Raw genomic sequence first — 25,833 nt, 5'->3', positions numbered from 1 at the left:
CCTCCTCCAAATATCACTCTCAACTGACTAAATTCTCTATATTCAATACCACTTCACACTAAATTTGTAAACCAGTCAAACCCAGCTCTCTCCTGAAAATGCTCTCTCTGATGCCATTAATTATTTCCACTTAACTAATTTCATAGATATTTTTTAGTCTGTATCTGATGACCTTTTAGTGCCATTTGACAGAATCGTTTTTTCTCTCAGCTTCTCCGCCAGTACATTATTCTCTTTTTTTACCTGTCTGAATTCTCCTGTTATTTTACTGACCCATTTTTTCTATCCCACTTTTCACAACTTTTTCTTTTAATCTCTTCGTTCATTATTTTCCCTAAACATTTTTATTGATTACCATAGCTTCAGTTATTATCAAACTAAATATCTAAGTTCTCTTTCTCCAATCACATATCTCCAACTAACTGCCCACTCCAAGCCTACACTGGATGTTTCAAAATAATATCAAATATGGCAAGTCCCAAAATGAAGCCATTATCTTTCTACTCTTCCTATCTGCTTTTCTTCCAATGTTTCCTAGTTAAAAATAAGTCACTTCTCTTCATCTCTAGGGCTATTATACTAGTCCAGATATTATCTTATCCAGTCTATCCATATATCTATAACATTGTGCTCCTCTTCCTTGCCTTCCCATATGCCAGTAGTTGACATTTGGCAATGGCAGAGACATTTTTTGTTGTCACAAGGTGGAGGGGGGTTGCTACTGGAATCAAGTGGGTAGAAGCCGGAAATGCTGTGATGCTGCTAAACATCCTACGATGCATAGAACATCCCTCATGACACAGAATTATCTGGCCCAAAATGCAAGTAATACCAAGGCCGAGAAACCCTAACCTACACTCTTCCATCTGTCTGGAGCACTCTTCCTCTCATTTCTCCTCCAAACTTCCACTCCTTAAATGTCACTTCCTATGGGAAATGTCCTTAACCACTTAAACTAGGTTAACCCCCATGACACCCTTTATAATTACTTGTTTAAGATATATTTTCCCACTATACTCTAAAGGAGCAAATCTAACTTGTAATTCCATATAGCTGTTAATTAATTATCTTAATCTGTAACTAACCTGTAACTCCATATAGTTATTAATTATCTTGACCATGCATTTTAAAAAATAAAACTTTACGCAGAATTTTTTAAAAAACAAATACATCTCTCAGCTTCAGTTTCCTTTGCTGTAAACTAATGAGATTCACAAGCATTTCTCTACCTCACTGATATTAATGTTCATATGACCTGAAGTTTATGTAGGTTTGCAGTGTAAGAAAGTCTTGGATCCTGAGCAAACTATGATGGTTGGTCATCCTAAGTAAAGAATATATATTTTTTTATTTTGACTTTGTTAAATGAATATTCTATTATCATTTTTAAAAAGTATCTAGAGTAATTCTGAGCCTTTAGAAAGTCCTTAATTGTGTTAATTTCTAAAAATTATCATAATAATGTTAGTCTATTATTGATTCAAGTATCTTCAGAAAAATAACTATATAGCTTAACCAAAGTATTGTATTTTTGCTTTATTGACAATATCTATACCTGCATTTGTAGTGTACTCCTCTAAGGAAGAAACAGTATACTTGAAAAACAGTTTTCTTTTCTTCTATAAAACAAGGCTTGCCATATACGTGCTATATCAGCCAAAGGCTTGCTAGTACCACCCGCTTAACCAAAGTGGTAGAAAAAAACACTGAGAGAATTTACATAAATTCCCCATTGACATAAACTTTGGTCAACTGAAGTCTATTTCTAGGTCAATAATTTTGCACTTTCACAATTGTTTATCTAATAAAGAGCTATTATTTCATTGATTAAAAAGGCAATCTAGAGGATTTTATCTTGTAATTAGCCATTAACTACATTAAAAACATTAGCGGAAAGAAATTGGTCATATCAGAGGATTGGGGGCTTTATATGATTTCTTAAGATAATATGTTTGCATCATTTCACCAAACTAATGGAGTTACAATCTACCTCAGGTTCAGATTTACTACACAACACATTGTCATGTGCCCTTAGTTCTGTGGCACCTTTTTTTAATGATTAGTTAACCTGAGGATAATGAAGGCCTTATCATGTGCCTAATTGGCCATGCAGTCCCTAATGGTAGTCTAACTCATTTAGATAAAGCCAGTTTGCTGATCTGTGATTTGGTTGAAGGCAGGGAGGGGAAGGGATTCTAGGGAAAAAGTGTGTGTGTGTGTGTGTGTGTGTGTGTGTGTGTGTGTGTGTGTGTGTGTGTGAGAGAGAGAGAGAGAGAGAGAGAGAGAGAGAGAGCCTTTCTTCTTAACTCCCACCTCCACCATTCACCCCCACCTCATTGCAGAAGAGATCAGAAAACTGACTTATACCACACACACACGCGCGCGCGCAGTGGTTTAAACAAACCATAGTGTAACATTTAAGCTCTGCATAACCATTAAAGGTTTTGTCGAAATAGGTATATTCCAAATACCAATTCTTTTTATAACCTCAGCTTTAGACTTTCTTGATATTTAAATGAAAATTTCTTGGAACAGTAATGGTCTTTTTTTGAAATCATCTATCCAATATTAGGTAAAGATAATTGAAAAATCACCCCTCCTAGGTTAATTAGAAGTCATTCAGTAAGTCTATGTAAAAAGTCATTAGCTATTCCAAACTCAGCTTAGCTCTCTCTGAAATCAATCATTCAAGGGACTCCTGATAAATAACATTTATTTCTATATTTGTCAACAAAGTTGATTAACACTTATTGTTCACATTGTAATATATATTATAGCAGATGTGAAATAGAAATGAAAATAATTCTTACCTCATTCTTCAGCTTACTTCCAGAAAACCTTAAAAATCAGTATATTTTTTGTTAGTTAAAAAAATATTTATAATTACATACGTACACATCACACACACACACACACACACACACACACACACACACACAGTATAGCACTCAAGAAAATACGAAGAACCTACAAAGTAGTAAATTCATACAATGATTAATGAAATAAATCTAGATAAATTTGTTTGATTTTGAAAGAGATCCAAGCATCTTTCTCAATTTACTAAAAAGAAAAATAATGTCTATTAAGGAAAGTGAAAAGAAGAATATTTAAGAAAGTCTTGTAATATTTAAGGCAAAGAACAAGTCAATATTAACATTGGTGTGTGTTCCAGCCTGCATTTATACTTTACAGTGGATACTGGCTAGTAAGCTGCCATCATGTTCTCTGTAATATCTGAGCTCAACTTACTATGACTCAGGTCACTAAAATTATTTTTTTCCACAGGATACTTTACTTTATAAAATAATTCATTCTTTTGAGAGTTCAAAGTAGTTCTCGATGAATCATGCCATAAGTCAATCTCATATGCAGATTTAATTATTCAGAGCTCTAGCATTTAAAAATAATAATTATATATGATAACTGGTTTCATTGGATGTCACCTCATTTGTCAATAACCTCCTCATGATAGTTAATGGCAGATTAATGTGTTTTTTATAGTCATATCTGCTTTTTCATTCGGTAACTCAAACTGGTCAGTAGAATTATCATACTAAGGTAAGCTGGTATTCAATGTTTATGTAATTAGAGATGATTATAATAAACTTGCTATCTTTATAAAGTGCCAAGCACATAGATCTTTAAAACAGGTCATCTATTAGGGGGAAAATTACATTTTCTGTCTTTATTTTTATTGAATCCAGCCTGAAAACAAATTCGACCTATGAGTAAATATTTATTTAAAAGCAATTTTGCTTCCCTGCTTTTTCCTTTTCATATCTCCAGTGCACCTGGTTCATCATTAATTTCTCAGTGATAATTGCAAATTGTATAAATTTCCCAGTAATCTAGACTATTACATGTGTCCATACAAAGTTGAAATTAAGATCTGATTAAAAGAAAACATTTCAATAAGCAAAATTAGTCATTTTAATAATAGATATTTTGAATATTCAAAGGAATGCAGAGAACTTGTCTTGAAGATAGTAAAACTCTACCTTGTCAGGCCCTTTCCAGAATAAACAGAGTGGTAATATGCACTGCTTTCTTTGATGCCAATTCCATAATAATGATACCTAGAGCAAGAACAGGAATCAGTTCTGTGTTAATGCAGGAGTTTTTTGAAGGCAGGAAGATACTAAAGTGTAACTGAAATAAACCACCAGTAAGAACTGCAACCTACTGATCACCTTCATTTCCTGATTTTTTCAAGTAACATCTCAATTCGCTAAGCCCTTCTTTAATGGTAACTAATCTTAGTTATAGTTGTATTTCTGGCTCTAGGCTTGAAAAAGATAGGAAAATCACTTACTGTCAATCCCCTTCAAATCTCTAAAAAAGTTGGGTTTCAATCCCTCCCCCCAAATTGTAATTGTAGGCATTTAACTGTAGGCACTTCAATCTGTAAATGTAGGCACTGCCTCTAAGTATATCAAGTGTATCTATTTACAAATGTCTCTGTTCAATTTGAATTTAATCAGTTGAATACGAAAATGGTAGATTTCCTTCATAGCGTGTCTACTGGATGGAGAAAAGAGTACGACATATGCATGAAGAAGACATTGATGTTATGAACAGGAATTTGTATGAAGCATGTGACCCTTTAAAAGTTATTTTCCTCATGAGGAATAAGAAGCCCAATTCACTATCATTTTCATTTCTATCTTCTGTGCAACAATAGGGGAGATCTATCTATGTCGTGAATCAATGGAAATATGAAACATGGAATGTAATAGTGTGGCAAATAATTTTTCAAAAATGTTTCTATGACTCCTAAGCCACAAGTAAGTACAGTATAACATCTCAGCTAGTCTCAAATTGTAGCAGATTCTCCTAAATTGCAGGCTCCTGATATATTACCAGCCCAAGTACAAGTGTTACAAATGTTATACAAAACTAGTCAAATAGAGAGGGTGGCCAAAGCCTCTAACTTCTGCTTCCACTCTCCCTCCTCTCCCCCCCATGTAGCACCACTACCTGTTTGGTTACCTATCATTTCAATTTGCATTCATCAAAGACCAGGAAAAGAATAAAATAAGAGAATAAGGGAACTCTAGTGTAACTATATTCAAATTTTCATTTTTTAGTATCACGCTCTGAGTTTAAAATGGATGAGACAATGAAGGATCGAAGTTTCAAGGCCCCTTATCTAACTTTTGCAATAAAGAAGACACTTGGCAGAGAAATTCCACCCCCTAAATGTTTTCGAGGCCCAGGATGAGAGTACGAATGGAGGCCCACATATCTTATACTTAATTATTTAAAATGTATAAATCAAGCTAACAAATTGCTAAATAAAACATCCCCATCTTTCCATCTTGACAATTTACATTTGAATTCAGAATTCCTAGACTCCTAGAGTTCCATGTGGGTAAGAGTGGTGGGAAAGAGCCACCCTCAACCCCCTTCTCTTCTCTGCCCCTGCCCTTTTGTTCACTGTGAGGGGACCCTTGACGCTATGGTATAGCTTCCATGTCCAACATTCATCCACACACGCAACCCCAAAATGTCTGTCCCCCAGCCACCCCTCAGGATCGATGGGGAAGAGCCCCACATAGGCCCAGAAAGCAGGCCAGGGGCTGTGTGAAGAGGATATTCTTGGGCCCCAGGAACTTGGAATGTAGACTAGAAGGAAGAAGTGGTTTATGAGTAGACATATTCACTTAGGCTATGGACTCCTTGTCTCCTGGGGAGGGGAGGAGTTGGAAGAGGGCCACAACAGAGCCCCAAAGTGTGAGGCTCAGAGATGGCTTCTTTCTCATTAGGTCCTAAGGGCAGTGCTGTGATATAGAAGTTGCCTCTAATGACCCTGGGCCATTTGAGATGGAGAGAAAAGAGTTTTTAAATATGAAAAATTACATATATGATAAGAAATATTTTCAGAAAGAGCCACTATATTTGAGACACAGTAATGGAGGGTGACCAAAATACATGAAGATATTTTATAAATGTGACAGTCTAGAACCAGGTTTTCAAGTCTTCAATTTTGGTAGAAGGACAATGCTTGCCTATTACCCTAAACAGAGGGGCTCATAACTGCTAAATTTTTATAGTATGAAAAATAATTCCCTAGTCAATGAGAAAGGTTTATTGAAATGAAAGGAGAAATGGAAAAAATATGAAACTTATGGAAACTCCAAAATATTGTACTGATTTGTCTCTAATTAGAAACTAAAAGAAGGAAATTTTTATTTAAGTCATTAAAACCTTACCAAAAGCAGCTACATTAATAGAAATAGACAAGGAAAGTACAACTATGAACAAATTAGCAGATTTAGATGGCATTTAGCCAAGTACATTAGAATTAAAATCTGAAATAAGTATTAAAGTTTCCTTTATTAGATGTTAGGACTAAGAGACCAAATGAAATTTCTTTATATTAAAGAAGAAATGCTTGAGAACAAGGGGCCCTATTACAATGACAATGAAGTATATTGTAATTTTATGTTCTTTTGTAAAGCTTTTGTTTTTTACATAGATTCTATAGTTTAAATAACTACATTTTAGTCGCTTGCTGAAGTAATATATTTTAAGCATTGTTTTAAAAGTTGATAATCCTATTTTATTATAACTTTATCTCCTTTCTCATCTATCTTTTTTCATCATGTAAATAATATTATACTACCATAAAGCGATTTGCTATGCAGATTGAGATAAAAATACATTGCCCTCTTATGTGATAGACAAAAATATTAAGACAAGTCAAGGGATGACCATTAATTTAACAAATATTACAGGGTGTACTATGTCCTGACCATTGTGCTAGTTGTCAATACAATGACGAAAAAACTGACATAAAAAAACAGGTCAGGAATGTGTATGCTTCTGACGTCTACTCTAGTCCATGGCTTGCTGAATCAGCTCACATGCCAGTCATGAAACAGTGACCATACTGACCAAGCCTGAAGCACATTTTTCTTTCATTTTTAAAAATCATGTAATGATTACTTTTTGTAAAACTTGCAGCATCCTTTAGGGCCCAATAAATGCTAACTAATATGAATTTATAAATTTTTTCTTACTTATGACTTTTAAGAAAAGGATGTTTTCATCACACAATTTATTCTTTATTTTAATAAAATGACTATTATTTTGTCTCTGCCCTTCTAATCATTAGGGCAAAATATTTTTTTAAAATAAACATACTTAATGCCACCACCCACATTCTAAGTCAAGATTTTATATCTACCAAAATATAAAAAAGTCCCTTTTAAACAATGTATTTTATTCATAGGTCAAATAGAAATGACACTGTAACCAGACACACACTGACATCGGAAGAAGGTAATTCGGTTAGCTACACTCCACTCTGCAAATGAGAAAGAGTATGTCCTTTTCTCATTAGCAATACCTCATCATTTAGATATATTGCTGTAGCTGAGTATGTTCTATTAAAACAATCTTATAATGTACCAACTGATAGAGAACAAGTAAAATAGTGAACTGTCTCTCTTCTTCAAACATATATTTAGTGCTTACTGCATGCTAGGTGCTGAGGATTCAAAGAGAGGGAGAAGAGGTCTCTGCCCTGGCAGACTTGACAGCCTCATGGGGGAAGAAAAGCATTCAAAGAAAGAATTGCAATACTAAATTAATATGTGCTTGTATTGAAGCAGGTGTTAATAGAAATAGTTATAGTAATAATAGTAATAATAGAAATAGTTACCTTTTATTGAGCACCTATTACATCTAAAGAACTTTATGGATATTTCATTCAAATTTCCATAACAGCCTGCAAGTATTTCTCCATTTCAAAGCATGTTGCCTCCATACTCGAAATGCAAAAGATGAAAGATAGATAGATAGATAGATAGATAGATAGATAGATAGATAGATAGATAATAGATAGATAGATAAAGATAGATTATGCAAATTGATAGATATAGGTGTAGTTGTATCTCAATTTTGTTTGTAACTAGGAATTCTTAAGTGAAATAGAGTTCGAATATGTTTTCACTCAGCATACACACTCCCTCTTCTAGTTCAGTGTGTATCATATTAAGCACTGATGACTAAGATGGATCATTAAGAACTACACCATTGATCTGGATGTTTCATATTTGAAATTCTAAACATAAACAAGGACTCCCTCTGGAAGGTACGCTCCTATGATAGGAAACCAATAAACATTTGCCGAATGAATAAATTAATAACATAAAAAAATTTAAAAGGCAATGTGTCATAAAGAAAACTTTTATATACAGAAATTTGTCAAAAAAAGCATACATATACTATCATATGCTTAGGAATATGAGCACGATTTTAAATTCGGTAGAGACTGAAGAATCTCTTGTCTAACATGATGTAAGTAAATCTATTACCTCCTTTAACCCTACACTGGTACTGTTCAAACTTATCTATTACTATCAGAATACTTGTTCCCCATAAATAACTTGTGCTTTCCCACTTTGGTGCCTTGACTTTGCTGAGCTCTCAATTGGAAACACCCTCTTCCTTCATATGCTCATTTCTTACCCATATCTCAAGGCATAGCTTTAATGCATGAAGCTTTGCCTGGTCTCTCAGACATAACTAATTCCTCTGTGCTTTGAACTCCTTTCCTGGTCATTTATTCCATGTAGCTTTACACCTCATACATGGATTATCTCCCCTATTAAACTATAAGATTTAGAGAAAGAGAATTACATCTTCCTTCATTGTATTCCCCCTTAGACATTACTGTAAAGAAAAATCCTCATTTATTATATGAGTCAATGTATCCTGCTAGGAATCTAGAAACTGTTAAACACAAATTCTCTTAAAACCAATAGTTTTCAATAGGTCTTCTCCTAGCACTAAACATTTCCAGGTTACCAGTAAAATATTGGAGTTGAACAAAAGTTATATACCTAAACAATATGTACAAAGGGCATGGAATCAGTGTATTTGGGTAGGAAGAATGTTACTAGGAATATAAATCTCTATTTTGCAATAACCATTGTAATGCTTTAGCATATTACATTTCTAGTTTTTTTCTGGAGCCAATAATATAATTTTTCTCCTTTACATCTAACTAGATACATGTTATCATCTGAGTGATAATTTAGTGTCTCTGAGAACGGAGAAAAGATATTAAATGAGCAGCTTTGTGTTCTAACGAATAGAGATAAACCTCATAAAACTGAAAAGAGTAATTTCATGCAACATATACTTGAATTTTTCATCTCATTTGCAATGTTCTATAGCATTATTTTGTTTTTTATATATTCTCCTAAAATAAACCAGCCAGGAAATATTTGCCAGAAATATTTTTAAATATTTAAAAATATTGCACGGGAAAAAAAATCAGCTGTATTCTAGTATAACAAAAACATATGCTGGTATATGATATATCAAATGTTTAAAAATCCTAGATATATTAACTAATTTCTCTAAGAAAATGTTTTCATAATACAAGCAGTCTTTGTGATGAACTAACAAAATTAAACTCATTCGTTAACATTGACTGTCTTTAGCCTTATATCAAGTGACAAATATCATTTACATTTTAGTAATAAAAAAGAATTCTCCATTAATTTTCATGTCCATATTTTAAAGTTAACATGTTATAAAAGGTAAGAGATTTTTAATAAGACAAATGATATTATTGTTGCTCTTTTTTACTACTAAAATATTTACATATTTGTGTCTAATACTTTTCTTTATTTGATGATTTATACTTAGACCTATATTTCTTCTTTTCCATTTCAGTCATTATATAGAATTCCTGAAACATATGTTCTCACTGAGCTAGTAGCCCTAATGTTAGTTTACACTACACGAATGATAACTGATAAGGAAATGATGGGATTAAGCTGTTCAGGGACTTGCAATAACTTACTGTGATAAGAGCAGCTGCCATATCAGTTTTATTAACCCACTAAATCACTGCTAATAAGTAAGATAATAGCTTTTGTCTATCATGTCTGAAAACCAAGATTTGACTGACCAAAGTCTACAAGAAATTAAAATGTAACTTCAAATCAAACAGGCTACCATGTGCATGAAATCTACTCAACTGTGTCCTCCCTTTCTCCACTGAGCTATTCTGAGCAAGAGTGGAAAACAGACTCTTTACTCATCATTTTATCCCCAGGGCCTAGTCAGCTTCAGTAAATGCTTATTAAATAAATGAATATTAAATGAAGGTTTTTTAACACCATATACTCTACCTTACTAGTCTTTGCATCTCAAAACTCTTCAGTACTGTGTTTTATACATCAATATAAATATGAATGATCACTCTTGATATAATACATTTATAAGATAAAATAAGCAAGAATTACTTTTTGTTACCCTTTTGTACCTATAGAATCTTGGTTCATTTTTATTTATTTAAAATCTAAATTTAAAAATATTGCACAGAAACAAAATCAGCTGTATATTTTTGGCATTGCTGGTAAATCAAAGAGAAGCTAAGAAAAAACACAAAAGCAAAGTCAGTTTTTATCTTGGTGTTGAGAATGGGCAGAATTGCCATTGGAATTGGTTTTCTTGACAGGGAGGAGAAGATAAGTGTGAAGGAAGGGATGGAGAACTGAGCTGCTAAAGCTGCCTGCAACAGGACTGGCTTTGTCCCAAAAGCACACGTAGGGTAGATGCTCAAGGGTGAGGCTTTCTGGCCCCAAATCTTAATCTTTAGAGACCTCTTTTCATAACCATTGGCAGGAATGGCTTCTTATGAGGAACATCAGATTTTCCACTGTAAACAAATTATTCAATTTTTAATTGCTTATAATTTTGACAGTGTCACCACTGGCCCTACATAGTGATTCTGTCCATTTAGTTTTGTTATCATTGTGGTTATTTTTAATGTATCTGCTTTAAATATTTTCTCTCCTTCTTTTGGTTGAATAAATTTGGGGCTCATTTTATTTAAACTGTTTTCATCTTTCACTTTTTGATGAGGGAAAGAAATAGCACCTACACAAAGGGGAGTTGTGAGGACTGACCTTTTTAATACTCAGGCATCTCAGCACTTAGAGAAATAGAACTTGAAAATAGACACAGAATTTGCTCCTATTTTTCAGACTCTACTAACCATTTCTTTGTCACCATAGATCATTGTTTCCCAAACTTTTGGATTTCGTACCAGTAAAATCTGGAGAGTGACATTGTTCCATGGACCCTAAAAGCTTCCAAGGACAATTTTAGAAACAAGGGTTCATCTTGTGCCCACAATACAGAAGAATCTTTTGAGTTAACCATTATCTAAATACATTCTGTCTGAAAGACCCAAATGAAATGATTGAACATACTTCAGCTACTCTATAAAAATTTGGCAAAATTTGAGAACTTATATTTTTTGATGACCATCATCAGTTACACATATTAATATATTTTAATATATAATCCATAGAAGTTGAAATAAATTAATACCAAATTTATTTATATTTTTGAAATAATTCAATAACTATTTAGTGATAGTAAGTGTAGGGCACTATACCAAATATTACAATAAAATAAGTTTTTCAAAATTATTAGTAAAATTGAGAGAAATTATAAATTTCTGTTTTTCCAAAATATGCTTACTTCTTCACTTGTTTTCTGGTTCATCAATTGTTCATACTTCTATAGACATAAAAGTATCTTTCATAAAATATAAATTTTTAAAGTATTAAACAAATATTAGAAATGATGATTGTGAAAATAATATACTTATATATAGAAATGTTTAGAATAAAAATTAAAAGCAGGGAGTAAAATTGTGTTTGTTTTACAAATTTGCTTTTATAAAAAATACAGATATACCTAAAAAAGTATAAAATAATTTAAAATCCCTTTTGATTGAGGCTTGAGAAACTGTTATTAGCTTTTTGAAGAAGAATCTAATATAGTAATAAATTTTAAAAACTTAGATCAGAAAAAATAATAAAATTTATATCTCAAAAAATCAAAAGTTCAATGAAAGAATTGTTTTATTGATATGGCTGGTATCAGAAAGAAAGGCTTAACTAGTTGACAAAGCACAAACTTTAGCACCAAATAAACTTTTATTTAAATGCCATAATTGTTATTTTATAGTATCTGAGTGGCCTTGGGCAAGTTAATAACCTTTGAGCTACAAGTTTCCACATATGTAAAACATAGGAATTCGAATCTCTTATTGTCATTGTAAGGATTACAGTGTGTGTGTGTGTGTGCGCGCGCGCGGTGCTCAATAAATAAACTGTATTACTGATATCTGAATGCATTGAGTGATTAATTTCATATGAAGAATAGTGAGATTGAAAGCAAAGTCATTTCTCCATTCATTTCTATACTTTATTTCATTTAATTTTCACATCAAACCCATGAGACAGATATTATATACCTATTTTATTGATAAAAAGCTGAACAATTCAACTAGTGTCATAACAGTTCTATATAAAAGTATGGAATTAAAGCAAAGATTTGTCCAACTTTAAACTTCATGCTCCTAACCATTAGGAAATGCTGCCTTTTGATATATACTATCCCCCAAGATAAAAATCTAAGGGTATTTCTTGAAAATAAAAATAGAAAAACTATCTGGCTAAGAATAATTGTACCGAAACATTACCAATTACTAGGTACACAAACTTTATATCTTGCCATATCTTTCAATATCCTTAGGTTGCATACGGAAATTTTCTTTTTTCCCATGAAATCAAAATACCAAACATATAATAGGCAAGTTATAAAAAGCAAACGGCATATAAGGAAAATAAAGAAAAGTCTAATTGTTAATTCTTTGCTCTTGGACACATCTGCTCTTGCATATCAAACAAATTACCTGAAGCTGCCATTTATTATTACATAAACCTAAACACAGGAGCCTCACTCTGTCACAAAGGACATGGTTAATGATTCATCTCTAATCCTAAAGGCTCCTTCTAGGATTAATTGACTTTTTCTGCAACCTGCCTGCCTGCTTTCTTGTAGATTTTGTGAAGAAGATTTCTCTGCATTGCTTTGCTTCTTTTTCTACTACCTATCTACTTCAAACACTACCTGATCTTTCCTCCACACACAATTCAGCAGAAATCAAATTTAGTAAAAATCGGTCAGATAAACTGAGTCAACTAAAAAAAACTAACTTGGTTAGAAGGAAAAAGCCAATATCTTTCAATCTGGCACTTTATTTCTCCTTCTCGGGCCACAATACTATTAATATTAATTGGAATCAATTAATTCATACTAATTGATAATCTATTATACATCAGACAACTGATAGGCTATGAGAATGAATGAGACAAAGTCTATCCTCCAAATATTATCTGTTGAAAGAAAAAATTAATGAATTTCACATTAAGATAGGTACCAACAAATGGCTATAGAGTACATAAAAAGGGCTTATCAATAAATCAAGAGGCTAAGAAAATATTCTGAAGAAGTTCATGAGACATTCTTTTAAATGGATAAGATTTCAACATATCTATAGGAAAAAAGTCATTGTCAATGGAGGAAGACAGCAGAAATAAAAGAGTGACAATTGAAGGTGAATCAGTAGATATTGGGAAAATAATTTGTTGAGAGCATAGGCTACATGCTGAAAAGTGAGAAGATTATAAGATAGAAAATTGGGTTGGGACTAAATCATAATGGACCTTGAATGTCGAGGTAGAAAAAGTTTGTTTTTAATAGTAGAAATTATGAGCTAATTAAAGTTTCTGAGCATGAGAGAGACATGATTGAATCTTACCTTTAGAAGGTCAATTTGGAAAAAAATTATATGGAATAAACTGGAAAGGCAGAGTCAAGGACAGTTTATAAAAGTGAAAATGAAGAGAGACAGATTCAAGAGAAGCACACAAAAAGGGCTTCCTTTTAGGCAAGTGACTAAGACTGAGGTAGATAATGAGGTAGGTGCTAGTCACATGTAGGTATTGCCCACTTGAAATGGGATTAGCCTGAATTGAGGTGTGCTGCAAGTGTTAAATACACACTGAATCTCAAAAACTTAGTAGAAAAAAGATATTTCATTAATAATTTTTTATTTTGATTATAACATTCTGGATATGTTAAATTAAGTGAAACATTAAAATCAATTTTATCTCTTTTTTACTTTTTTAACATTGCTACTAGAAAGTTTTTTATTAACAACATGGCTACATTATATTTCATTGGACATTGCTGTACTAGATATTAGGGCAGAAGAAGGCATCAGAAAAGCTAGAAAATGAGAGGTAGAGGAGAAAAAGGACATGGCAGTAATATGATGGAAAAAACATCGCATAAGTTTTATATATTTATTTGTTTGTTTGTTTGTTTTAAGAGGACATTATCAGCACTTTCAAATGCTAGACAGGTGCAAAGGAAGATGAGTAACAGTAAAAATGAGCCATTGGGCTTTTATTCAGGTAAAGAAATGGACTAGGACAGAGGCATGTGCTTAGCAGTAGGGGAAGTGAGCAGATAGCTACTCTTTCAAGAAAGAGCAAAGAGGAAAAATATAACAACAATTAGGAAGAGAAGTATAGCAAGTTTGACATAATTTTATTTTTATCAACATAAAAGAGATCTAGATATGTTTATAAACAAGGGAAGAAAAACCTGAAAACTGAAAAACTGAAAAGAGTAAATAATTCATGAACAAGAACTTATAACTGCAGGTTCTACAGAAATTGCCACAAGACAATAAAAAAGCTAACGTTACCAAGAGAGAATATGTGACAGCTTATTTTATGTTTATATTTACATTAAGAGATGACCAAAGAGGTCATTTGTGCATGTTATTTGTCTTGAAAGGAAAAGAAAGGGATACTAAGAAAATGTTATCTGGGAAATGAAACCAGAGGAAGAACCTGAAGCATGCTTCAACCCTGGCTTTGACGTTGCTCTTTAGGAGTGCTGAGAATTTAGCTTGGTCACTTATTTAGCTATATACATTTCCCTTTCATAACACTGGTGCCTTTAGGAGTGCCTTTAAAATTAGGAAAATTATTCAATCAGAAAAAAAATCATATTTCTCTATGTAAATTTTGCTTTTAAAACATTATCCTAAATTCACTTATTTTTCTTTTTAGTTCTTACAGTTAGTGAAAGTCTGCTCCATCAAGAAGAGAATATCTGGTCCCATTCATGGATAAAGACAATAATTATTTTACATTGTGTCCATTATCATGCACAAGGTATCATATGTACAGTCTGATAGTGCTAATTGATGTGTCTTACTTTGAATGGCCTCTTGTTCCAAGACGCCGTGTTGTCAAGAGGGGAAATTTCTGGCGAATCGTCTAAAAAGAAAGTCGATTACTTTAGTTTTTAGAAAGTATGTGGTCCTGTTGTAACCTACTCATAACTAATTAATTTAGAAAGTAAATGTTGAACTTTGAGTAAATATTTAGCCTGGAAAAAGTAATATCATACACATATCGATAAGCAATTATATATCAGCAGAGGCGGGGAGGTACTTTTTTGATGAGGTTGTTCAACTGCCCCTGCCTTCATTTCCAAGACAAATCATACCAATGTCTGCTTTTGCCTGATGGCAATTACCAAGGCAATTATTTATCTACTACTTAGTGGGAAGATTTGGGTTTCTTTGTAATTCTATCCAGAGGTTTAATACTCCGTCTTCAACCCTGAAAGAACACATAAAATATTCTCTGCTTTAGTAGTGTTTGAAATTTTTTTCTGTGTTCCTTTCTCCAAATTTGCTTTAAAAAATAGCATCTGATTAAAGAACAAAAATCTCTTCTACATAAAACAGAGTTTTAACCTGGATCGTAGGAGCTCCACGCATGATTTCTTAAGGGCTCCATGTGCGTGTTAATTTCTTGGGAACTGGTTTTGTGGTTTTTATCAGATTCTCTAGGTGTTTCATGACTCCCCAAACAATTTGCAATTACTGCCATAAGGTGGACTCATAAAATAGTAAGGCTAATGTAGACATTAGAAGTTGTCTTATCCAACCTCTTCATTTTATAGAATGAGTGATCTGAGTTTTGAAGAGGTTAAATGCTTTTAGAAGGTCTCACAACAAATTAGTCACAGTCTAGCTACAACCTAAATCACTAGATTACCATGCACCATCTCGCACTCTCTCTTGTAAACAGATTTTTTTAATAAGCTAATATATTATTTTATTTTTAAAAACTGAGAAGCTGGACCATAGTAGTCATTATTTTCTGGGCAATGAGTCCCTCTACAGGATAGAATTTGGATTTCATTTACATGAGGTACAGTGTTTAAGACCTAAACTTCCTAAAATTCTTCTGGGATATCCTAGGCTCTTAAACAATAGAACATGACAAGAATCTCAAAGAACAAGGCTTTTCCACAAGATTGAGAGTGTTTCCTGAATCTCAAAATGAGATCAATATGTACAAGGAATGTCATTTTTTTCTATTGATTCGCACCCTAACCACACAAGTTGGGTAAAAAGGAATGTTTGTCAATGAGAGAAATGTAACCAATTTCATCACAATATCTTTGAGTTTTGGGTGCAGACATACTCAGAGTGAAATGGAGAATTATGATAACTATTTATGTAACAATAAAAATCTATTAAAAACTCACGTACTTGTACTAACTAAATAATAAACATAATCGCCAATTGCATTAACATAACACTTGTCACCTCCACTTAATTTTGCTTCCCAACAGAGGCCATACCATACTCTTTAAAGTATCCCTTTTTGAAGGGAAATGTAATTGCTCACATGGAATTTCCTTTAAAGTCACATTAACTCTTTTGATAGCGAGCATTATAATATTCAAAACATATAGTAGTTTAAGGTACAACATATAGTAGGCAAAATCAAAGTAAAATATATAGTAGTTCTAATTACAGCCCTTAAGAGATTTATTTATGCTTGAAAACCAAATTCCTTAATATTCTTTAAGAAAACTTGCTCAGATAAACTTGTTTTCATGCTGTCTGCCTGGCATGACCTTAGTTGTAAGGTAGCATAGACAATATGTATCACTTACCTTTCCAAAGGTGGCTGCACAGGCTGGCTCCAATTTCTCCTTCCTGCAGAAATCTAAATAGTGTGCATAAAGGATGCACCGTGGTAAGCAAACTCCTTCACATACAATGTAATTCTCTTCAAGCCTAAGAAAAAGGCAAAAATTAGATTGAACATTTTTTTAGTTCTTCTCTCTATTCCCCTTTCATATTGATTTACTGCTCATTTTGAATATAGACTTTGTACAAGTGAGTTTGAGTAGACAGAAGCAGACTTCCTTTATTCTGGATATTATTCAATATCAGATCATGAGGATTAATGTCAGAAGAGCAAGAATCATAATAAACACCTACTAGCACAGTTAAAATATCATGGCTAACAGAAAACCACTTCTACCTGGTCCACACCCCAAAGAATAGGTCTTACTTCTATGTAAATCCTCACTGTTCATCATGGTTTACTCTGCAATATACAAATAGGAATGGTAAAACTGAGGATGATCATTGTTTAAAAGAACATTCTCAGCGCTAAAGGATGACAAATGTCTGCAATTGTTACTTTCATTCACAAACTCATTCTAAATCCTGAAGAGTAAGGGAAGCACGGAGATGCACTTATTTGCAAAATACATAATAATAAACTCACTTCACTGAAGTCTGAAATGACACTAATCTATTTCTACCCCTACACCTTTTTGCTGTGATTAGTACTATAATTACCCAAAACATTCTATATACTTGAAACATAATGTAATTTCCTATAGTTGCCTCCAGACATGACATATATAAATCCAGCACATTAAACATAATGATATAAACTTTAAAAATTTAGAGATAATGTTATTTAATTTAGATACCTGCAATTACAATTAAACACAGTATTTAAGGGTTACAAATATCTGAACAGCAATCAAGAAATCAGAACTTACTGTAGATCCTATTCCCAATTTTCCTAACAATTCAGTGGGTGATTTTGGCTACAATTTAATTATACCCATTTTATGTGTAGTAAAATCATAATTATTACTAGACAGGAGCAATGTAATTTAAAGTATGCATTCAAATTAAAATTGGGTGGAACTCTTCAAAATATGATTCAACATATTTCCAAGGTACATGAGATAGAAACTAAAGGATATTTTGCCTAAGTAGATTCAGACATCAATTTTTCCATTAAGAAGAAAAAAAAAAAAGAACCAAAATCAAGTAAGATTTGCTTACATAAAACCAAACACCTAGTTGACCTGAAAATTGGAGTTAGCTAGATTTTCCACTTTAATTTTCCGTTCTAATTTTACCATCCCCAATATAACCTATAACCTTAAGGGAAAATTCTCAAAATACAAAAAAAACTCACTTAGGTCATTTTTTAAAAAAATATATATAACACTCTTTTTTGATAGAAGTGTGGAAAATTTAAACAAAATGACAATGTTTTATAGTTTAAAAAATATGAAAGTCACTGAGAAACATTCAACTATTTAAAAATTATGTATTTAATGACATGCACATAATGCCCATTTTTCAACTGACTATATTCATGTTGTAGCCATCATCTTTGTCTTCAAATTACCAAGTAATACTAGACTTAAATACAACATTAATTTAGGGTATAACTTATTTTCTTTAATAATAATGTATCATATTTATAAAATAAAAACTTGTTTGTTTCCATTCACTCAATTTGAACTGCAAAAAATGGAAGTAATCATTCAAAAGACCTTCATAATATATCTGAAATCAAAATATTTTGACCTAATTATCCTTATGAAAATAGTCGTATCCTAAATATTGCAGAATATTAACTCAATTATTTACTGTCTCTACTGTATTCGTAACCAGTAAATGTGACATTGACTTCAGAAGTTAAGCATAACTTTAGATTACTAGTTTTATTTTAAATACTTGAAAGATTTCAAGTATATAATTACAAAATTTAGTATATGCAAATTGTAATTCTATGATATAAAAATTAAAATTTACTAGTTTTTAATGCTGCTTTTTCTATTGTATTTTTCTGAGATTTAGATTATACTTTATATATAAACAGATTGCATAACTAATCAGTAAATAGATCTTTTTGCTTATTTGCTTATTGTTTGGAATTTGGAAAGAAATTTACACTCCAATTTTTTCACACTATGTAGGGAAGTTTAGTATTATGTTCTTACTTTATATCCCTGTTCCTTTTAGATCAATATTACAAAACAGTCTCTATATGGAGAGCCTACTGATAGAATGTTAGTTTTAAAAGATTTTCCACAAAATTCAATTTGTGATATTCACTACAACAGATCATATATGACAGAGGCTATAAAAATAGTTGAACATTTATTTAAGTTAATAGGGATATCATAACTGTTTTTTCTACATCTTTTAGTTCAAATGCATTTCATCTTATGGCTAGTACACAATTTTTAATTTGCCCTCTTATGGATAAAGGCAATGCTAAGATCCTGCCTCCTTTTAAATTGTTTTTAAGAGTTATGTTTTATAAACACAAAACTACCAAATAACAAATACATCGAGAACTGAAATAATTGTCTGTTAAGCAAATAAATCATAAAAACATTCATTATTGCTTACATGTGAATAAATTATAGCTTTGGCCAATAATGAACAAAGAGATGTGGTTTTTATTTGTATTGCAGATCATTTTCACCAGTACCAGAATATGCTCTATGACAAATATTCAGTGAAAAAAAAATGTTTTGGATAAATTTCTAATTGGTCTTCTACAATTCCCCAAAAAAGTTTGAAAGAGAAGCCAATGAGAAAAGCAAAGATTTTGAAGATACTTTTGAAACTCAACAGGTGCTTAAGTGTACCCCTGTGGGCGTCTTACCACTGCAGCGTGAGCTGCGTCTGCTTCTTTTTATCCTTCATAATCTGCGTAATGGTTTTCTTCTGAGAGAGGTGTGCATCCGCTGCTTTGGTTTTGCTGTCGTGACTGTCCGAATCCTCTTCTTCAGAGGAAAAGTTACCATTGCTTAAGTGCATTTCTGATTACAAGTTGAAAGGGTGATAAAGAAAAGCAGAACATAAAATCAATCAAGGAGCCTCTAAATGTATCGTTGCATCAAACAGGGTGGCCTGGAGGGGGGCTGGGAGGGGACCTACGCAAAATCCCTTAGAGTTCATTTCTAGTTAACAAATATTTTATTGGGGGAAGTACAAAGATCTGAACAGAAGATTCTACATATCTGTAAGTTTGCAATGTGTTTATTTTTATTATCGGATGCCCCTTTTAGACTACAGCATCCGCATCCCAATCGCATGCCCGGAGGGAGCAGAGTACTCACCTGCTTTAACTCCCATATCCAGCTCTGGGTCGTCTTCTTTCTCCCCGCTGTCCTGCGCGCCCCCGGGGTGCGCTTCAGCTGCCAGGTACACCCTTTCCTCGGGGTAAACGAGCAAGCCCTTGCCCAGGAGCTGCACACAACACTCGTCCTGGACCTCAGGGGAAACTTGGGGTGAAGGCTGCGCCTGCAGAAAGGCGTCCTCCAGCTCCGGGACCTTGGCCATCCTCCTGGCCGCAGGAAACCTGGGCACCGCCGCTGGGCCAGCTCCCCGCGGAGCCTGGAGCCCGGGGCGGGGCGGGGCGGGGCGGGGCTGGGGACCTGGGCCACGGGGGCGGGGGCCGCAGGCTTGAGATCCCCGTGGCGTCGCGGAGAAGGAAGGCCGTATACAGGTGCAGCTCAGACTGACCTGCGAATCGGGTGGGCCTACGCGGGACTGCCTTTCTCCACCTGTCTGAGGTCCTGACAGTTGCTGAACTCGGAACTCGCTTTCTCACCTGCGCCCTTCTCGCCCGAGCAGTGGATGGAGTCCCATTCCTCACATCTTCTTCCCCTCTTTCCTCCCTTTCTCTCAGCTTGCACTGGGCCCGAGGACACTTTTCACAGCAAAGCTCCCAGAAAGACCAGCGAAAACTTGACTGTCTTCTCCAAGGGAAAAGCAGCGGTCCCCAGCCCTATCCTCAGAAGATAGGAACAATGCGCCTGCCAGGCAGCCTTGACCCGGCCAGGGCCTGCGAGAGGAAGACTCCAGGGTACCGCGCAGTTATGCACTGCCTGGGGCAGGTTTCTTTATTCCTAGGGGTTGGTAAGGGCTCTTAGTTTAGTGCCTTGGGGACAGACGCCATTGCATCACACGAGATTGCCTTGCTCACGGGCTCACAAGGGGGCTCAGAATCACAGGCCTCGCTTTCCTAAAGGATCTGGCTCTGAGCCTACAGGAAAAGATGCATTCGCTCCCATTTACAATATTTTGTGATTTAAACGCGTCCCTGCGGATTCGTCATCTCTTATACCTCCAGGTAGTGCAACGGGCATTTGCTGAAATGAAAATAAAGTAGTAATATTTCATTTCCAATCTAAAAGGTCAGAAGAGTCACATGTGAAAATGACGTAACTTTTTCTCTTTAAAACAGAGAAATCAGTAGAAACTTGAGGTCTGCCACGTGTTTCATTCATTTCATCGTCTTTTCTTTTAACGAATATGTCCTGTGCTTTCTAAATCCCTATTGCTATCCAAAAAAGAGCAAGAATTCTCTTTTGGTTCACATTGTCTCACCAAAACCCACAACCTGTCAGCCTCATTTGAGTGTTAGAAAAAGAAGTCACTCCTGAGTTTGAATTTAATATTAAACTACCTTACATTGAAATTTAACACACCACACACACACACACACACACACACACACACACACACACAATGGGACCCAAGGTGACACATGTCTGAAAGGCAAATTATGAAAAGTAGTAATACAATCTAAGAGCAGCATCTTGCCTAAGCAGCCAAGGTATGGATGTATTTAAACCTTATCCATTGTTAGCACCACTTGGAAAAGAGATCACTTCTCTGTCAAAGGTTTTCTTTTTACCCTGTAACCCCCACAGTTGGATCCAGGCTGGAGCCACTCACCCACCCCTATACTCAAAGCTCTGAGGCTATACTCCCCACAAAGACAACTTAGTATATTTACCTCTACTCGGTCTCCCCAAATCCTCAGATCTATCTCAGTCCATGAGGCTTAACTCTATAATACTAAAATTAAGACTGCTCTCCCTTTAGAGATACTTTCAGACTCATTCTGTAAAGGGAGTTCCAGTGATTACACAAAAAGACTCCCTATTTATATCACATAATCAGAAGAGAAATATTAGGAAAATAACTGGAATTTCTTTTTGAATTTTTAACAATACTGACCACTTGGTATCCAGGTTGATTTTGTGTATATATGCATGTGTGTGTGTGTTTGTCATATGACACTAAGTGAATATCTGGCAATTATCCAGTTGAATTGATCAATAGAAATGCAAACCAAGATCATTTAAGGCCTTTGGTGAACCTTTTGCCTTAATTTTAAGTAAACTGTTTGCCTGACAAAATAAGATATAAGCTTTTGTGCTTCTAGTCAGAAATAGAAATTGAATAGATTTGTAACGAGAGATTGAATCAGTAATCAAAAAAACTTCCAACATAAAAAAATGACAAGAGGCTTCCCTGGTGAATTAGATCAAATGTTTAAAGAAGAATTAATGCCAATTCTTCTCAGACTTATGGGAAACAGTGAAAGCAGTGCTCAAAAGGGGAAGGAGGAGCTGTCATCATCCTAAATTACTGATTGTGATTATTATAATTAATTTGAGTTCGTGAGATCAATGCTTTAGAGACATCTAGTGATAAACAAATCATAAGACCCCAGATAGGAAAATAAGTAAATGTGAATAAGCCTTCTTAAAATAATGATTCTTAACTTTTTGTTTTTTATATTCCCTTTAAGAAATTTATTTAAGTCACAGACTCTCCCCCTAGGGGGAAAAAGCCTATGAATATGCATATATATATATAACTTTACATGCTATTTGACGGATCCTAAGTAAAGAATATCTGAAAAAGTTTATTCTGTTTTAAGAAAAAAGCACAATGATATCTGAGAAAGGAGATTCTTGGAAATTTCCAAATGACAGTATCACATTAAAGGCGGAAAGAAAAGAGATTTGAGTCAGATATATTTGCATTCATTCTCCTTGTGACTCTGGCCACTTACCTTTCTGTTCCCTTCTCTCTAAATTGGGGAGGGGGTGAATCATACTTATCTGTAGCAGACTTTGTGGCTGTTCTGCCAGATCCCCTTGGATCCCTCTCACATTTTCTGACCACCCTGCCCCCAGCTTCCTTTCATTTCCAGGAACCAGCTTCACCAGGACTACCTGAGAGCACCTGAGACACTTTGGAGAAACTGTCCTTGGCTACCTACCACCATTGCCTAGAGAGAGAGAGAGAGAGCTCAAGGGCCTCAGTGTTTATACACCCTCTGGGAACCCTTAGCCAATGATTGATGATTAGGGAGAATAAAATCCTAGCTCAGTAATCTCATAGTGGATAAACTGGAGTTGCAATGTACAGTCCAGAGCTCCCCTGTGGGATCAGGCCAAAGCATCCTTTGCTGGACAATTCCTGAAATCCCATCCTTTTTTGGTTTCTTCCCCTTCTGTATCCTGCTACCCCTACTCCCTACTCCGTTACCTGCTCGTCCTAGAAACACTTGCTTAAAAATCACTTTTGGACACTTTTTTTGACTCAAGTTGTGCTGAAATGATACATCACATTATAGGGTTTATGTAAGAATTAAACGAAGTAAAGAAAACCCTAATATAGTGCCTGGAATAGTAAGGTCTAATGTTTTTATTCTGAAAATGTAGATCCCTTTTAGTGCTCATAGACAAGGGAAAAAAATCTTATCTTTCATTGCAGAAAGATTCTGAGAAACATTTTTCTCCTTGCCTAGACTATTTCTGGGCTTAGTATGATCTGGAGTAATCATATTATACAAAACTTTCTTTCATGAAAGTTCCTGTGTCTTCTAGTTTATTTTTCTGTCCACCAAGATTGCTTTTTAAATATAGAAAGTACTCTTTATTCTGCGTTCAGGTAATACATTTCATGTTGTTGCTGCTGACAATGAGAAAATTCTGAGATTCTCTAAATTAAATTACAGTGACCAGAGAGTGAGAGAAAAAGAACAGTTAGGCTGTTATTAGCTGTGGACCAGCTAACAAAAGAGTACTCAGATCCATTTATGCCCGTTGGAACTTCGAATTAACTTCCAGGTTGCTCTTTCCCCTGATAATCTAAAAGGGAGAATTGCCAAATGCCTTCAAACCCCAGGAGCCTCAGCTTGTCATTTACAAATAAATTGCCCGCTCATCCAAAGCAGCCTACACTTTCTTGCCCGCTCTGCGCCTATCCCAGAGCTGACCCCACTTCAACCTCCCGCACCTCCTTTGCCTACAGTGACTTTAAATTATTTCAGATGGCTTGGTCTACATCTTTTTTTGGTGTGTAAAAATGCTTACAAACTTTGGCAGTTTAAACTTCACCCCCAAGACTTAGGCTGGCATTTTTGACTCAATAAAACCTTTATTTAAAAAAGACTTTCAGCCATGGAAGTTAAATTTTTGTTTAACACTGCTTTCAAATAAAAGTGAGGTCAGTTATGAGCCTAACAACAGAGCCCCAAAGTACATGAAGCAAATACTGATTCTGACAAAGGTGCCAAGACCATTCAGTGGAGAAATAATAGCCTTTTCAACAAATGTTGCCGAAAACAATGAGATATTCACATGCAAAAGAAACTCTTTTCCACATGAATTTGAAACCCTTCACGATATATACAAAAATTAACTCGAAATGGATCAAAGATTAAATATAAGGACTAAAACTATATAATTCTTAGCAGGAAACCAGGGTGTAAATTTTCTCATGACCTTGGATTAGGCAAATATTCTTAAATATGGTATCGAAAGCACAAGCAGCAAACAAACAAACAAAAAGAGATAAATTGAAGTCTCCATTAAAATGTGTGTATCAATGGATAATATCAAGAAAGTGAAAAGACAACACATAGAATGGCAGAATTTCTGAAAATCATCTATCTGAGAGGGGTTTATTACTCAGGCTATGAAAGAATTCTTATAATTTAAATACGGATAAAAGACTGGATAGACATGTCTCCAAAGAAAATAAAATGACCAATAAGCACATGGAAAGATACTCTACATCATTTGCATTATGGAAATAAAAATTGAAACCAATAGCACTTCAAATAGCACTTCACTCCTACTAAAATTTGTAATTTAAAAAAAAAGAAAGAAAATAATTATTGCTGACAATGTGTAGAAATTAAAAGCTTCATGCATTGCTGATGAGAATGTAAATGGTACAGTTTGACAGTTTCTCAAAAAGTTAGATATAGAGTTATCACATGATCTAGTAATCCCACCCCTAGGTACATATGCTCAAGAGAATTGAAAGCATATGTTTACATAAAAACTTGTAAACAAATATCTATAGCAGCATTTTACAGAACAGTCAAAGTAGATACAACCTATATGTCCATCAGCTGTTGAATAGATAAGTACCAGGTGGTATATCCATTAAAAGGAATATTATTCAACCACAAAAAATGAAGTACTGATATCTGCTACAATATAAGTGAAATTGAAAATATTATTCTAAGTCAATGAAGCCAAATATAAGTGACTTCTATAATATGATTCCATTTATATGAAATTTCCAGAATAAGCAAACTCATAGAGATAGAATATAGATTAATGATTGCAAGAGGCTGGAGGTAGAAGGTAATGGAGAGTGACTGTTTGATCAATATGGATTTACTTTTTTGGGTAATGAAAATGTTCTGGATTAGTTGTGATCATTGCACCAAATTGTAAATATGTTAAAAATCAATGAATTATAAACTTCAAAATGATTAAAGTGGTGTTTTATCTCAATAAAGAAAAAAATTAAATAAGCAAGTTCAGGTTATAAAGAAACAAGTTAAGAATCTGCTATGTTTTTACCAAATAATAATAATTCTTAGTCAAGGACTCTTTTTTGAAGGTACTTTACAAGGTTTGGACACACCTTGCAGGCTTATCCTTCAAATATGAGCTATCAATTTTGCTATTGTC

At 34.1% G+C, this 25,833-nt stretch overlaps 1 protein-coding gene across 1 annotated transcript in view; it reads right to left on the bottom strand.

Moving 5' to 3' along the window:
* Positions 1-20,436, bottom strand: part of RFX6 (regulatory factor X6) — a 50,933-nt gene extending 30,497 nt beyond the window's left edge. Inside the window, exons 1-6 of the mRNA XM_036221203.1 lie at positions 20,155-20,436; positions 19,698-19,854; positions 16,876-16,999; positions 15,115-15,176; positions 3,999-4,076; positions 2,811-2,838 (exon numbers count right to left, since the gene is read on the bottom strand). Of these exons, the coding sequence (XP_036077096.1) occupies positions 2,811-2,838; positions 3,999-4,076; positions 15,115-15,176; positions 16,876-16,999; positions 19,698-19,854; positions 20,155-20,377 (672 nt within the window). The 5' untranslated portion in view covers positions 20,378-20,436. The remainder of the gene's footprint in view (positions 1-2,810; positions 2,839-3,998; positions 4,077-15,114; positions 15,177-16,875; positions 17,000-19,697; positions 19,855-20,154) is intronic.
* Between the last annotated feature and the right edge of the window lie 5,397 nt (positions 20,437-25,833).

This window comes from Rousettus aegyptiacus, unplaced genomic scaffold (assembly GCF_014176215.1).
Source record: "Rousettus aegyptiacus isolate mRouAeg1 unplaced genomic scaffold, mRouAeg1.p scaffold_m13_p_1, whole genome shotgun sequence".
Classification (NCBI taxonomy): Eukaryota; Metazoa; Chordata; class Mammalia; order Chiroptera; family Pteropodidae; genus Rousettus; species Rousettus aegyptiacus.
The sequence above is the reverse complement of the archived record's forward strand: the minus strand, read 5'-3'. Positions and strand labels throughout refer to the sequence as shown.